The sequence below is a fragment of the Phycodurus eques genome, chromosome 4 (genome assembly GCF_024500275.1).
Source record: "Phycodurus eques isolate BA_2022a chromosome 4, UOR_Pequ_1.1, whole genome shotgun sequence".
Taxonomy (NCBI): Eukaryota; Metazoa; Chordata; class Actinopteri; order Syngnathiformes; family Syngnathidae; genus Phycodurus; species Phycodurus eques.
This window is the reverse complement of record NC_084528.1, coordinates 11,799,143-11,811,929: the sequence shown is the minus strand read 5'-3', so window position 1 is coordinate 11,811,929 and position 12,787 is coordinate 11,799,143. Positions and strand designations below refer to the sequence as shown.

The 12,787-nt window shown below is 41.6% G+C and overlaps 2 protein-coding genes across 2 annotated transcripts in view; both read left to right on the top strand.

The window, feature by feature from the left end:
• The first annotated feature begins 2,864 nt into the window (after positions 1-2,864).
• LOC133402016 (eomesodermin-like) lies at positions 2,865-6,186 on the top strand. Its single transcript, XM_061675567.1, has 6 exons — positions 2,865-3,370; positions 3,517-3,671; positions 3,746-3,867; positions 4,475-4,633; positions 4,812-4,873; positions 5,412-6,186. Exons 1-6 carry the CDS (start codon positions 2,865-2,867, stop codon positions 6,184-6,186), a joined length of 1,779 nt encoding a protein of 592 aa, XP_061531551.1.
• Positions 6,187-7,681: 1,495 nt separating this feature from the next.
• LOC133401235 (ankyrin repeat and IBR domain-containing protein 1-like) overlaps positions 7,682-12,787 on the top strand; it is a 43,082-nt gene continuing 37,976 nt past the window's right edge. Inside the window, 2 exon segments of the mRNA XM_061673948.1 lie at positions 7,682-7,932; positions 12,349-12,614. Coding sequence (XP_061529932.1) covers positions 12,427-12,614 — 188 coding nt within the window. The 5' untranslated portion in view covers positions 7,682-7,932; positions 12,349-12,426.

Genomic DNA, 12,787 nt, shown 5'->3' with positions numbered 1-12,787 from the left:
TCTGAAATTTGTCAAGGTGCGCTCATTTGAGAAACTAGATGTAATCTATTGTTACCTTTCCCACTAAATAATTTTATTCCCAAGATTGAGATTTGTAAATACTGCAAATACATGTACTGGGGAAAACATATCAAAAACTACTCTTTAGAAATTATACTCAAAATTCACTCAATGCTACAAAAGCCTGCTATTCATGGTAGTGAAATTCTAATGAGAACATACTATTGCTCAGTACTTATGTAGCAGTCTAATGGTGAAAACAAATTCAAACTAAATTCTCAAAACTAACTGTATTTACCATGAGAGCTTGTTGCATGAGTTCAACTCCCCGTTTAGAAAACAATAAAATCCCCATTATAGTATAGGATGAATATTACAAATTAGTTATCGTGAAAGTAATCTCCTGCATGTTGTTAAGACAAAACAAACAGTCGACAGGTTTCAGCATAGATTGTTGGAGAACTGAAAGTGCATGTTCACGCCAAGCTCTGTGAGTTTAAACTTTATTCATGACTTCCTGCAATAATCAACAACCACAATCGTTTATCACTATCAGTGCAATCAGCACACATGTATAAGTTGTATCAGACTGTTTGTCGCTCTAATAGTTTACCCAGATAGTTGATTTGCCGTGTTTGATGTGAGATGTGTTTATTTCTGAGGTGGAGACCCGCTTCTCTAATCCTCTCTCACGGCCTTTCACATGCAAACGTCTCAAAACAAGCAACATCAGCTGAGCCTCGTCTGGCCCTCCACTCTTGAGTGGAGTGCACGACTCAAAGGTGTCCCATTATCACACTAATGCAGTACGATTTGAACCCTCAATCTGGTTCTTTTGAACTGGGGAAGTGGAGGAACAAGAGACTTGAGGAGGTGACAGTGGAAAAGTTGACCACTTCCAAGATCATCCTTGATTTCTTTGTACTTTTCTACAAAAGCTTCTCTATGTATCTTGTCTATTCTCGAAGCACCCTCAACCCCCGAGAAAAAACTGCCTATGATCGCTGTCCGTTATTTTATTTTAAACTCACACAAGACGGGATGCAAAAGAGTTTAAAAGCAGACCCTAACATTATGAACCTATACTCAAGCGGGTAATACAATCTTGCCGATAAAGGTTTACAGATTTAAAACAGACTATTGAGTAAGAGTTCAACCAAAAGACAGCTTTCAACTTTTCACTAAGACCGTAATGAATTTTTTATGACTTGGTTCTGTCTTTCAATGACAAGGTTTTCCCATTTGAAGTCACCTTGAACGCTTATTGTTTTAATCGACATCGTTTGAAAGAGAATCTCCGTCGGGGACAGCTGCTTCTCTGTTCGTGTAGTTTTTGTCTTGCAGCCTTTACTTATTTACAATATATCCGAGTATGTATGGTATTTGACCATACTATCAACATCTATTTTGAAGGGTAAAGTATCCTTTTGCTGTGTCATTTTCTTTGAACAAAAGAAAGAAAATGCATGAACATAAATAATAAAATGTAATTAATAAAAACATAAAATCGGGTTGATACAAGTAGTGTAAAGGAGAGCAATTATGTGCAAAAAAACGCAGTGAAAGTCTCTCTGGTGTTTTTTGACAAGAATGGATGAGGAGTAATTTTGCTTACCGACCCTCAATGTGATGCTGAGGATCCCCTGCCCCTCCCCGCAGAGACAGGAGGAGAACCACTGATAATAGGCTGCTTGCATGGGAGCTGTGGCCACAAGGACAGAGCTGCTGATCCCGTCCAACACAACACAACACAACACAACACAACTTCATGTCACGTAGCATCAACTCTTCTACTTAATGCCATTTACTCTCTCGTTTGCTGATCTGCTATCAGGACAAGTGGGAAATATCTGTCGGTAAGTTGATTTATCTAGTATTGTATTGATTTCTATCATTTCACGAATTGATCATTGATATCATATAACCTAGACACTAAAGATAATTGACTTTGATTTTATATTCTAATTTCCCTCCGTAGTTTTTTCAACTTTTTTTTTTGGTTTTTGTGTGTATCTTAAAAAAATATTTTACAAGATATATAGATTTCCTTGTGGTATGGCTGTCTGATCTACGGTACATCACAGGTTTCTTCAAATGGAAAAATAATTGCCTATTTCCCCTTTTCACGTCAGCCATCCCATTGGGACACAGAATCGCATCAGAAATTGAATGAATCCAAATCATTAATTGAATGAATAATAAAGTTAAGGATTATCTGCAGCATAAAATTAGGGGGTGAAAACAAGAAAGCGTGTGGAATTGTTTTATCACACACGCAAGATCGTTGGACCAATGCACGGCTTTATATACATGGTGGATTATATTTCCAGTCACTGAAGTCATCAAGATATTTTGTTGAATGGAATTTCTTCTAGTGGTTTCTGTCTTTGTCACAAACAATCGTGGGCGAGCGTTCATCATAGTTTCCCATCCAAATCTGAGAGAAGTTGGTAAGTATGTGACTGACGAAAAATTAGCCTGCTACAAACTTCATACAAACTTAAAAGACACTTGCAAGAAAATGCGGCTTGCTATATTTCTAGCTCTCGTGAAGTGGATTTATAGGCGGTATTTAAATAGTTGAAGACTGATGTGAATATATTTCTCACATTTCATTAATAGCTCGACAATAATTTGAGATAGATAGATCGATAGATAGATATATATAGAGAGAGAGAGAGAGAGAAGAAGAAAACTGGTTTGGTATCAAAATTTCGTTTGGTATCAGTATCAGTCAGAGTTTTGGTTTTCGTTTCAGTCACGGCCCCACCTAAAGTGTCGTCTGTCTCTTCGAGGTGCCAACTGCTGGCCCCCCGAGGGGAAGAAGGCCCCCCACCACAATAGACCAAGTGAGCAGATTAAACATGCTCGGTGCTGAGGGGGAGACGGACTCGTTTTCCTCCAAAGACTCCACGGAAGAGAGGCGCAAATCTCCGCTTTCGGGAGGCAAAGAGCCGCCCTCTGACAGCCGGTACACGGAGCATGGCTTCGGCCCCGAACGCGTCTTCATCGCGCCCAAAGCCACCGCAGACACCGCGACGACGACGCCCTGCTCCTTCGTCCCCTACAGCCCCAGCGGGAGCATCTACGCCCCGTCCGGCACGGCCAGGTACCCGACATCCCTTCACCTGGGTCCCGTGGGATTCTCCCCAAGCACTGGCCCGCGCGGCCACTTCAGCCCGGCCTACCAGATCGGGCAGAACCCCGGCTGCCTCTACCCGCCTTACAGCGGCTCGGGCCCGGCTCTCAGCAGCGTCGCCATCTCTGCGAACGGGCCGGCAGCGAGGGCCCACGTCTATTTGTGCAACCGGCCTCTGTGGCTCAAGTTCCACCGGCACCAGACCGAGATGATCATCACCAAGCAGGGCAGGCAAGCTGACATCACTGGCTCCATCGAAATGTATCGACATCCCGTTTTAATGAACCATTTATTCACATCTGCAGAACCTACATTTTGCATTTGATACACCTTTACATTTTCTTGGATTATGTATTCAGGAATTTGTTTTTTTGCAGGCGAATGTTCCCGTTTCTGAGTTTTAACATAGCAGGTCTAAGTCTGACTGCGCACTACAACGTGTTTGTGGAGGTGGCGCTGGCAGATCCCAACCATTGGAGATTTCAAGGTGGCAAGTGGGTCACATGTGGCAAGGCTGACAACAGCAGCCAAGGTACTGTTCTCTGCCGTGTCCGACATATTCGCTATTTGTCTGCTTTTAAGTAATGCTGCATGTTTGATTTCTAGGGAACAAAGTGTACATCCACCCAGAATCTCCGAACACAGGGGCCCACTGGATGAGACAAGAAATCTCCTTCAGCAAACTGAAACTCACTAACAACAAAGGCACAAATCACAGCATGTCACAGGTAAAGTAACCAAATATATATATATATATATATATATATATATATATATGTGTGTGTGTGTGGAATTTTTTAAATTGTACCCCCCCCCCCCCCCCCCCCCCCCCCCCCCCCCCCCCCCCCTACTGTGCTGCAACATGAAAATGTATTAATGTTCTTGCACAAAATCTTATTCCAAATGCTCTTTGCTTCGCATCATGATTTAGGGCTTTATAGAAAATAAAAACAAATTATTATACTGTCACAATACCGTCAACAATGCAATTACAAGGAAGTATGAAACGTAACTCGTACATACTTGTAAATCATAACTTCTTTGAGCTCTTGCACAACACCGTACAAAACAAAACCTGCTTATTTTAATATTTACATTTTTTTACAACATATTACTCAAATGTTTATTACTACTGTTTCCACAATGCCCATGCAAATTTTGCAAATACATTATACAAAAGGAGTTTTAATTCCAGCAACACATTTCCATAATATAACGAATTACCAATTCAGAATTTTCCCAAGAAGCCAAAAAAACACTGTTGTGTCCTAAAACGAGTGCATAAAAAAAACCCATCATCAAATCATTTTTGTCCTGCAATGTGCACGCCTGCAGATGATCGTCCTGCAGTCCTTACACAAGTATCAGCCCAGGCTACACATTGTGGAAGTGACCGAGGACAGTGTGGAGGACATCAACACAGATCCAAAGACTCAGAGCTTCATCTTTCCAGAGACCCAATTCATAGCAGTCACTGCTTACCAGAACACTGATGTGAGGAAAAAATAATAAGAAGAAAAAAAGCAAATGCTATTTGTTTGTCTGTTGGGGTGTGCTATATTTAAAATGTTAATGTGTTGTTTCAACCCATGTAACAGATCATAATGCATTATTTTCCATAAGAAAATGTTTACACTGTAATTCCTCACATTCTGTCCTATTTTATTGGTAGATTACACAACTGAAAATCGACCACAACCCTTTTGCCAAAGGTTTCAGAGATAATTATGATTCGTGAGTATTTTTTTTTTTGCATTTTGTTGTTGTTGAATATGGTTGAAAAAAATGTAAAATATTTTGCCACACAAATTAATTAGGGGCAAGGAAGCTTTATTGTAATTTTTTTTATGACTGTTTTAGCATCTCAACATGTAAAATCACCAAATTAAAAAAAGTATTAAATGGATAGATTATCAATTTAACAACAGTAAATAGCATTCATGAATTATACACGTTGAAGGTGCCTTTGTGAAATGAGTACATTTTATATTACTGGAGCCTATTGTATGTATGTATGTGTGTGTGTGTGTGTGTGTGTGTGTGTGTGTGTGTGTGTGTGTGTGTGTGTGTGTATATATATATATATATATATATATATTCCGCGACCCTAGTGAGGATAAGCAGTACAGAAAATGGATATATATATATATATATATAGACCCCGAAGACGGGTAAGACGCGGTATAGAAAATGGATGGATGAATATATTAGCTTCCGTTTCATCTGATAACAGCCTGTCCTTTGCAGCATATTTATGAGCTTTGTATTTCAGGATGTACACAGCTCCAGACAATGATCGCCTCACCCCTTCCCCATCCGACTCCCCTCGTGCCCACCAGATTGTCCCCAGTGCCCGCTACACCATGCAGCCCATCTTACAGGACCAGTTTGTCAACAACTTTACCCCAAACCGTTTCTATAACAGTGAGCGAGCCGTGCCTCAAACCAGCAGCCTCCTCTCGCCTCAGGCAGAAGACGGAGCCTCTCAGCGCTGGTTTGTCACCTCCATGCAACATGGGACTGGCAGCAGCACCAGCCACAAGTTGGACCTGACATCATATGAGGGGGAGTACTCCAACTCCTTGCTCCCTTATGGTCTCAAATCACTTTCCATGCAAACATCCCCTGGTCTCAATTACTACCCAGACTCTCCTTTCAACAACATGCCAACTGGGTGGGGCTCCAGGGCGGCGTATCAGAGAAAAGTGACTCCAAGTCTGCCTTGGTCACCGAGGCCCAGTCCCGCTGCTGGTTTCCCAGACGACTCAGTTAAGGTGAAGCCACAGTTAGAGGATGAGGTGCACAGTGGATGCCTGATATCTTCCTGGGCAGAGACACAGCCATCTTCTCTTTCTCTTGACAAGACTGAGTCCTATACACCCACCTGCAAGCGAAGGCGTTTGTCTATGAATGTGCCGAGCACAGAGGACTCCTCTGCCGACATTAAATGTGAGGACATGGTATCTGTTGCTAATGGCTCCTACAGCAAGGAAGCGCCTTCATCCAAAGGAATGGCATCTTATTATTCCTTTTACACAAGTTATTGAGCATATACTGTATATGCTTTTATGTTACATGGACACACCCAATTTATCTCTGCTGTGATACATTTTTTTCTGTGTTTATTATAGAAAATAAAATATCAAAGACATTATTTATTCATTTGGAGACAAGAGTTATGACATAAAGAGATATCTGTACTTTTCCTGCATTATTTTACCACCCCATAGAGTAAGTGACTTACAACTTCGGGCAATAGATTGTTTCTAAGTATTTTACGCAAGCTCAATGTATTTAACAGTGTTCTGTAAGTTTAATTCTGCATACGTTACAGACTTTGCCTTTGGATTGAGGTTTCCTGTTTAAAGATTATTTATTGAAGGCCAGTATAAAACTAGTGCACTGTCCAATGTGATAAAAGTATGCTGCATACACTAAATCTTCATTGTAATGTTCAAATATTTGCTATTAAAAAGAATTTGTCCTCTATGGAATAGATGGGTGATTATTTTCCAAACAATTTTGTATCTATATCATACAAGCATTTGGCTGAATTGGCAAGTAAAACATTACCTTGAAACACGTTTTGCTAACCTCAGTTTATGCATTTTAAGCATCTGCTTCCTGATTAATGTCACCAGCCCCAACTTAAGAGGTGTAACACTGTTTTTGAACTCTTTTCACGCTGACATCTCTCCGTGTCATCTGGTTATCAGAATCATCTTTATTGGTCAAGCACTGTATGCGAAACACACAAGGAATTTGTCTCCGGTAGTTGGAGCCACTCTACTAGTACAGCAAACAAGCCACTATGACAAAATATACACTTTAGGACATAAACACATACAGTACAGTAATATACGGTGAGTTTAAAAAAAAAAAATACTATTAAAGAAAAGCCGTCTTTTTAAAATGAAGATAACATTAACTAAATCAGAAATACACGCTCAACTTTGTTAATGTGCTTTTCTTTTTAAAAAATAAATAAAATAAAAAATAAAAAATAAACATTTGTTCAATAAAATAAGGACATTTATACCTCAGAGACTCCAAACCTTTGAACGAAAGCGTCGATGCGGGGCCTGTGTTTACGTTTTACTAGACTCTGGCGCACTCTAGTGTTAAGTGTTTATAATTACAGCTATCACACGGGTGTCACTGATGCCCGTGTGAAACAGGGAAATAGCAGACGCGCCTTCCGAATGGAGTCACACTACATCGATTAAAAATATCCATTCTAACTAGGTGGGACTAAATAATCCTACGAATAACGTGTAGTTATTTTTGCGTACACATATGACATTATTATTATTATTTTAATGAGTTCAAGGGGACCTGTAGCGTTCGCATATTGAGTGGCATAAGTTGGTTCAACATCATCCACGTTACCAATGTTGTAACGTAAACAGGATATCCACATTATTGAAGCCTGATACCAAAAGACACATAGGTGTGTAATATTTCCTACATTCCCATCTGCCTATTGTGTATTGTTTAACGCCTGTCTGCCGCTTGCGTCAATGTCAAGCATTGGCCACACACGTGAAACGCCATGTTCCTCCGCCTTGTTTGGGGGTTTCCATGCAGCTGGCAACCCGCTAGCAACCAGCAGAGTTGACGGTCTTCGGGCACAACATCACTGGCCGCCCAGCCTCTGTTGTTCGCATTATTCAGTGCATGGACGAGCGTCGCTTCGATTAAGCTCAGCCCTTTGTTTGTTTGTTTTTTTCGTGCCAGCGAGTGACAGTGTATTTACAAGACCTGAGCGCAAAGCAGCTAGATGTGCAACACGTGTAAGTGCAAATACCTGTTAACCCTTGTTTACTTTGAGTTGATTAACTGTACAAGCTAACTTGTGTAGCAGCAGCGCGACTAGCTCGCTAGCCGACATTAGCCAACGCAGATGCTAGCGTCATGCTCTTCTTTTGATGGTCTGAAATAGCACAATGCAATTATTATTTTTATTTTTTGGGGGGCGGGGGCGGGGCGACACGACATTTTAACAAATTAAATATCTTTAGCCAACATTATCGAAGGTTAGTTGGTTGCTGTACGGTTAAGATGAACTTTACTAAACGTCACCGTGGAGTGTAAAATGAACACAACATAATACTATACAATATGGATATGAGGTAGTGACAATGGCAACAATAGGAGAGCAGGCTTATACAAAAAGTGTGAAAGCGCAAGCTACACAGAGCGATTGTTAAGTTGTCTTAATAACTGTTGCTGCGAGAGTCAGACGTTGGCTAGCTTGGTTAATCAGTCATAACAATTCTTCTTTTCCTTTCGGTTAATCAGTCATAACACTGCTGAGAGTATTTCTATCGAGTTGTGTTATATTATCAGTATGGGCTTATATAACTCTGCAAAAACCAGTTGTTTAAACGCACTCACTAAGGCGGGACATAATGTTTGTTTTGATTCTGTCTATATTCGTGTGGCACTTTCCACCCTTTGTTTTCGTTTATGTTTAAGCCTTGTTATGAGAGTTATTGCCACGCTAACCAAGACACTACTAACCATTATCGTGGATAAATTTGAGAACCATTAAACTTCACCGAAATGACAGGCGAAGTCGCCTTATTTGCACTCAAAATTGATACTTTTGTGTTCCTTTTGGCACCTGATGTCGATGAGTCAGATTCAGTCACAGTGTTTACCCTGTGAACATAAACTGTGGGAAACAGCAATCTGATGAGTAATTATAATAGGACACGTTGTAAGCAATGATCATCAGCAGAGACATTTACCGGACATTAGGCAGAAAACATTAGGTACACTTGCACATTCTGATTAAATCCTATGTGAGGTTAGATTGAGTTCAGTTTTGATTGATACTGTTACAGATGAATAACTGAGCATTGATTATCTCAAATGTTTTTCATGTAGCACATTGCACAAGTGTGCCAATTATGGTAGGTAAATGTATTGTAATATCTATAACTGAGTCTAGACCGTTGACGGCACGGCCTGGTGATTGTGATTGTGATATCAGCAAAGATTGAAGCGCATAAGGATATTTCATCTTGAACGTGGATATGTCATCTTGAACATCGTCTCAAGTTGGTGTGAGTTATCGTCGATTGCAGCTCTTGTAGGAATGTGCATTCTGTTACTGCTCATGGTAAAGCGACTGAAGTGCGTCAGCAACTGTGTCGTCCTTGACCACATACGAGGGCATCTTACATTGGTGTCACAAGTGCGTGTTTCCACCCATCACATGACTGCCATTGTGGGAGAGGATGTTCAGCGACTTCGGCACATGATTGAAGGTAAAGGAAGAAGTCGACGGGTATGACATTTATTTGCTTGTTATCCAAGTCGAGCTGTCACTATTGAATAGTTTTAGAATTGATTATTCTATCAATCTTAATCGAATAATCTGAGAAAAATAGATTTTTAATTACAATTATTGTAAAATCAAGTTTTATCTGATTGCTGCTCATTAACTAGTTATTGTTGTTTATTTGGTATTGCTGTTTAATATCACACCAGAGGGAGCGATGTTGTACCGTATGTCATCACTGATGGAATGACTCTTGTCCAATCAAATTGGCTTAGTTGAATTCAGAACTAACTGTTGTATCATACCATAACAACTGTGAGCTGGACGGAGGTGAGGGACCCCTGTCATGTTAACATGCACATTGCGGACGTTTCCTGCACAGCCCGTGGGCACTGGGTCTTCAGCCACGATTGTGAGGGTGGACTTTGTTCCTGTGGGAACCGTTCTAGAACCAACCTGGTGAAACAGCCCAGATGCGAGGCAAGAGACATTCGTGTTTGTCATCTGGCAGTGGTTCTCAAACTTTTACACCAAGTACTACCTAAAAAAATACTTAGCTCTCCACTATAATTACCAACATTAAAATACTATTGTAGTGTAGTAGGCGGCACGGTAGATGACTGGTTAGCACATTTGCCTCACAGTGCTGAGGACTGGGGTTCAAATCCCGGCCCCACCTGTGTGGAGTTTGCATGTTCTCCCCGTGCCTGCGTGGGTTTTCTTCGGGCACTCCCACATCCCAAAAACATGGGTGTTTGTTTATATGTGCCCTGCGATTGGCTGGGGACTGATTCAGGGTGTACCCCGCCACTCGCCCAAAGACAGCTGGGATAGGCTCCAGCACGCCCGTGACCCTAGTGAGGAGAAGCGGTACGGAAAATGAATGAATGGATGAATCTAGCGTAGTAGGCCCAAGTGTCCATCTAAAGTGAGGTTTTATTCCTAAAAAGTATAGATAATATTATTGTATGCCAGTCAACATTATGCAGTTTCAACATTAACACTGTGCTTAAATAAAGGTAAAACTGCGCTTAAATAATGATTCAATTAAAACATTGTACCTAAATAAATATTTAAAGTGCCCATATTTTGTCAAACCAACTTTTTCGAGTACTTGGAATATAATATTGTCTCTATGGTACGGATACAGAACTGGGTCAAACAGAAGTAGCTGTCAGAGGGGCCTTTTTTAGAGACTCTTACCAAACCACGGTGTTTTTTTTTTATAAATGAAATTGACACTTTTATACTAAGTCCATGTTAGAGAGTCACTCTCTTGAGTCCTTAATAGCCAAAATATGGGACCCTTAAAAACAAACAGTTGTTAAAGATTTAATTCAAATCTATTGCACAAAAAAATAAATACAGCTGAACTGTACTTGGGCATTGATTCCTTCGCGTACCACTAGAGGGTGCCGAGCTACCACTAGTGGTAGTCTTACCACACTTTGAAAGTCACTGTCCTACGGGGTTTGAACTACAACCTTTTCGGCTGATGTGAATGACCCCTGCATACTGGGTCGAGACTTTGAAAGCCGCAAAATGTGTGGTGGACCTGGGAGCTCATCCTGCTGGACGATTGTCAGCATGTGAAGCTTGTTAGCCCCTCTCGACAGACTGTTGCAGTAGTGCCCAGCTACACTGCGTACATGTTCCATGGATCCCACCCCCGTTGACCCTTTCCAGCCGCTGGTGCTAGTTGGAGACGGACATGAGTTGGGCAAGGGCCGACTACAGAGACGCGGAGACTGCCGAGGTTTAGAGATTTTTTGTTGACCCCTCGGGGCAAGCAGCTTCATAAAGGGAGGGCAGTGTAATATCTGTAACTCTGAGTGTGGAGCGTTAAGGGAGAAGCCTGTTGATTGGTGCTTGTAATGGCATCAAAGATGAAAGAGCAAACATTTCGGCTTGAACTCAATTTAGTGAGTCTGCGTGTGTAGTGACAGAGTGTGAATTTCAGCCGATAGCAGCTCTTGTATGAATGTGGAATCTTTTACCGCTCATGGTAATTAAGGGACTGAAGTGCACAAGCGATTTTGACCACATATGAGGGCGTAATGGTATAATGTTTTTATATCCACCCATCCATTTTCCATACCGCTTATCCTCACTTGGGTCGCAGGTGTGATGGAGCCTATACCAGCTGACTCTGGGCGAGAGGTGCCGTACACCCTGGACTGGTCGCCAGCCAATCGCAGGACTCTTGTAAACAAACAACCACTCACACTCCCATTCACATTCACACCTACGGACAACTTAGAGTCTCCAATTAACCTATCATATATGTTTTGGGGATCTGGGAGGAAATCGGAGTACCCAGTGAAAACCCACTAAGGCAGGGAGGGAGAACATGGAGACTCCACACAAGTGAGGCCCGGATTTGAACCCGGGTCCTCAGAACTGTGGGGCAGATGTGCTAACCAGTCACACACTGTGCCGCCATGTTTTTATATGGGGGGGGGGGGGAAACATGTTGTTTTGTTCTGCTTATCCATCATGTATCTTACCTCAAATTTATAAAATAAAGCATCCCTTTGCTCACCATATGGCGTTCTGGTGGTTGTGAAGTGCTGACTGTGTATATTGTTCATGATTTGAGGATGTATTGTTGCACGCTGACTCCCTCAGTGGGATGAGCAGCTTTGGCATGGGAACGCAGAAGCTCCTGATGATGCCAGCGGAAGTCATGTTCTTTTCTCAGTGAGAGCTTTGTTGGCACTACGTGGAGCTATTCAAACCAGAAATGGAGAGATGCACTGGGAGGTAGTTTGACTGCTTTCGTGATTGTGATGTGGCTCGTGGCAGAGCAGCGTCAGCAACCTAGGAGATGAAGCACTGTTCCTTGTTCATTTTGTGCTAACATGGTCTTTTGAACTTGGATTGTGGGAATTTGAAAACGGTTTTCTTCCTAATTTTTCAGGACTTTCAATATGTCGATATATTGAAGACAATCTCAGCGGGTGCAGCGTCCGATCTTGAACTGACCACTAGAGAGGTGATGGGGAACACGGCGACCAAATTCCGTCGGGCTCTCATCAGTGGGGATGAGCTACTGGCCTGCCATTTGTACGAGGGCAACCTGCAGTTCAAGGAAGCTCTGGATCCCAACTCTACATATGGAGAATCCTACCAACACAACACTGCGCTGCACTATGCTGCCCGACATGCCATGATACGACTACTCAGGTCAGGATATCACCGAGAAAAAGTGTACATAATGTAAACAGTTCAAGCTCTTTCCAGCTCTTTCGTAAGGATAAATGATGTGTCGAGTGAATACATTTCCTGGATTAATTACCATTGAAAGTAATAATCAATTGTTACTTAATTAATACATTTGATCAATTTTAGATGGTAAT

Bases quoted from the DNA above. Each gene is read 5' to 3' on its own strand.
- LOC133402016 (XM_061675567.1), top strand. From the start codon at position 2,865: ATGCTCGGTGCTGAGGGGGAGACGGACTCGTTTTCCTCCAAAGACTCC. The intron at 3,371-3,516 runs GCAAGCTGACAT...GTTTTTTTGCAG, and splicing joins ATCATCACCAAGCAGGGCAG to GCGAATGTTCCCGTTTCTGA. The intron at 4,634-4,811 runs GTGAGGAAAAAA...TTTTATTGGTAG, and splicing joins CTGCTTACCAGAACACTGAT to ATTACACAACTGAAAATCGA.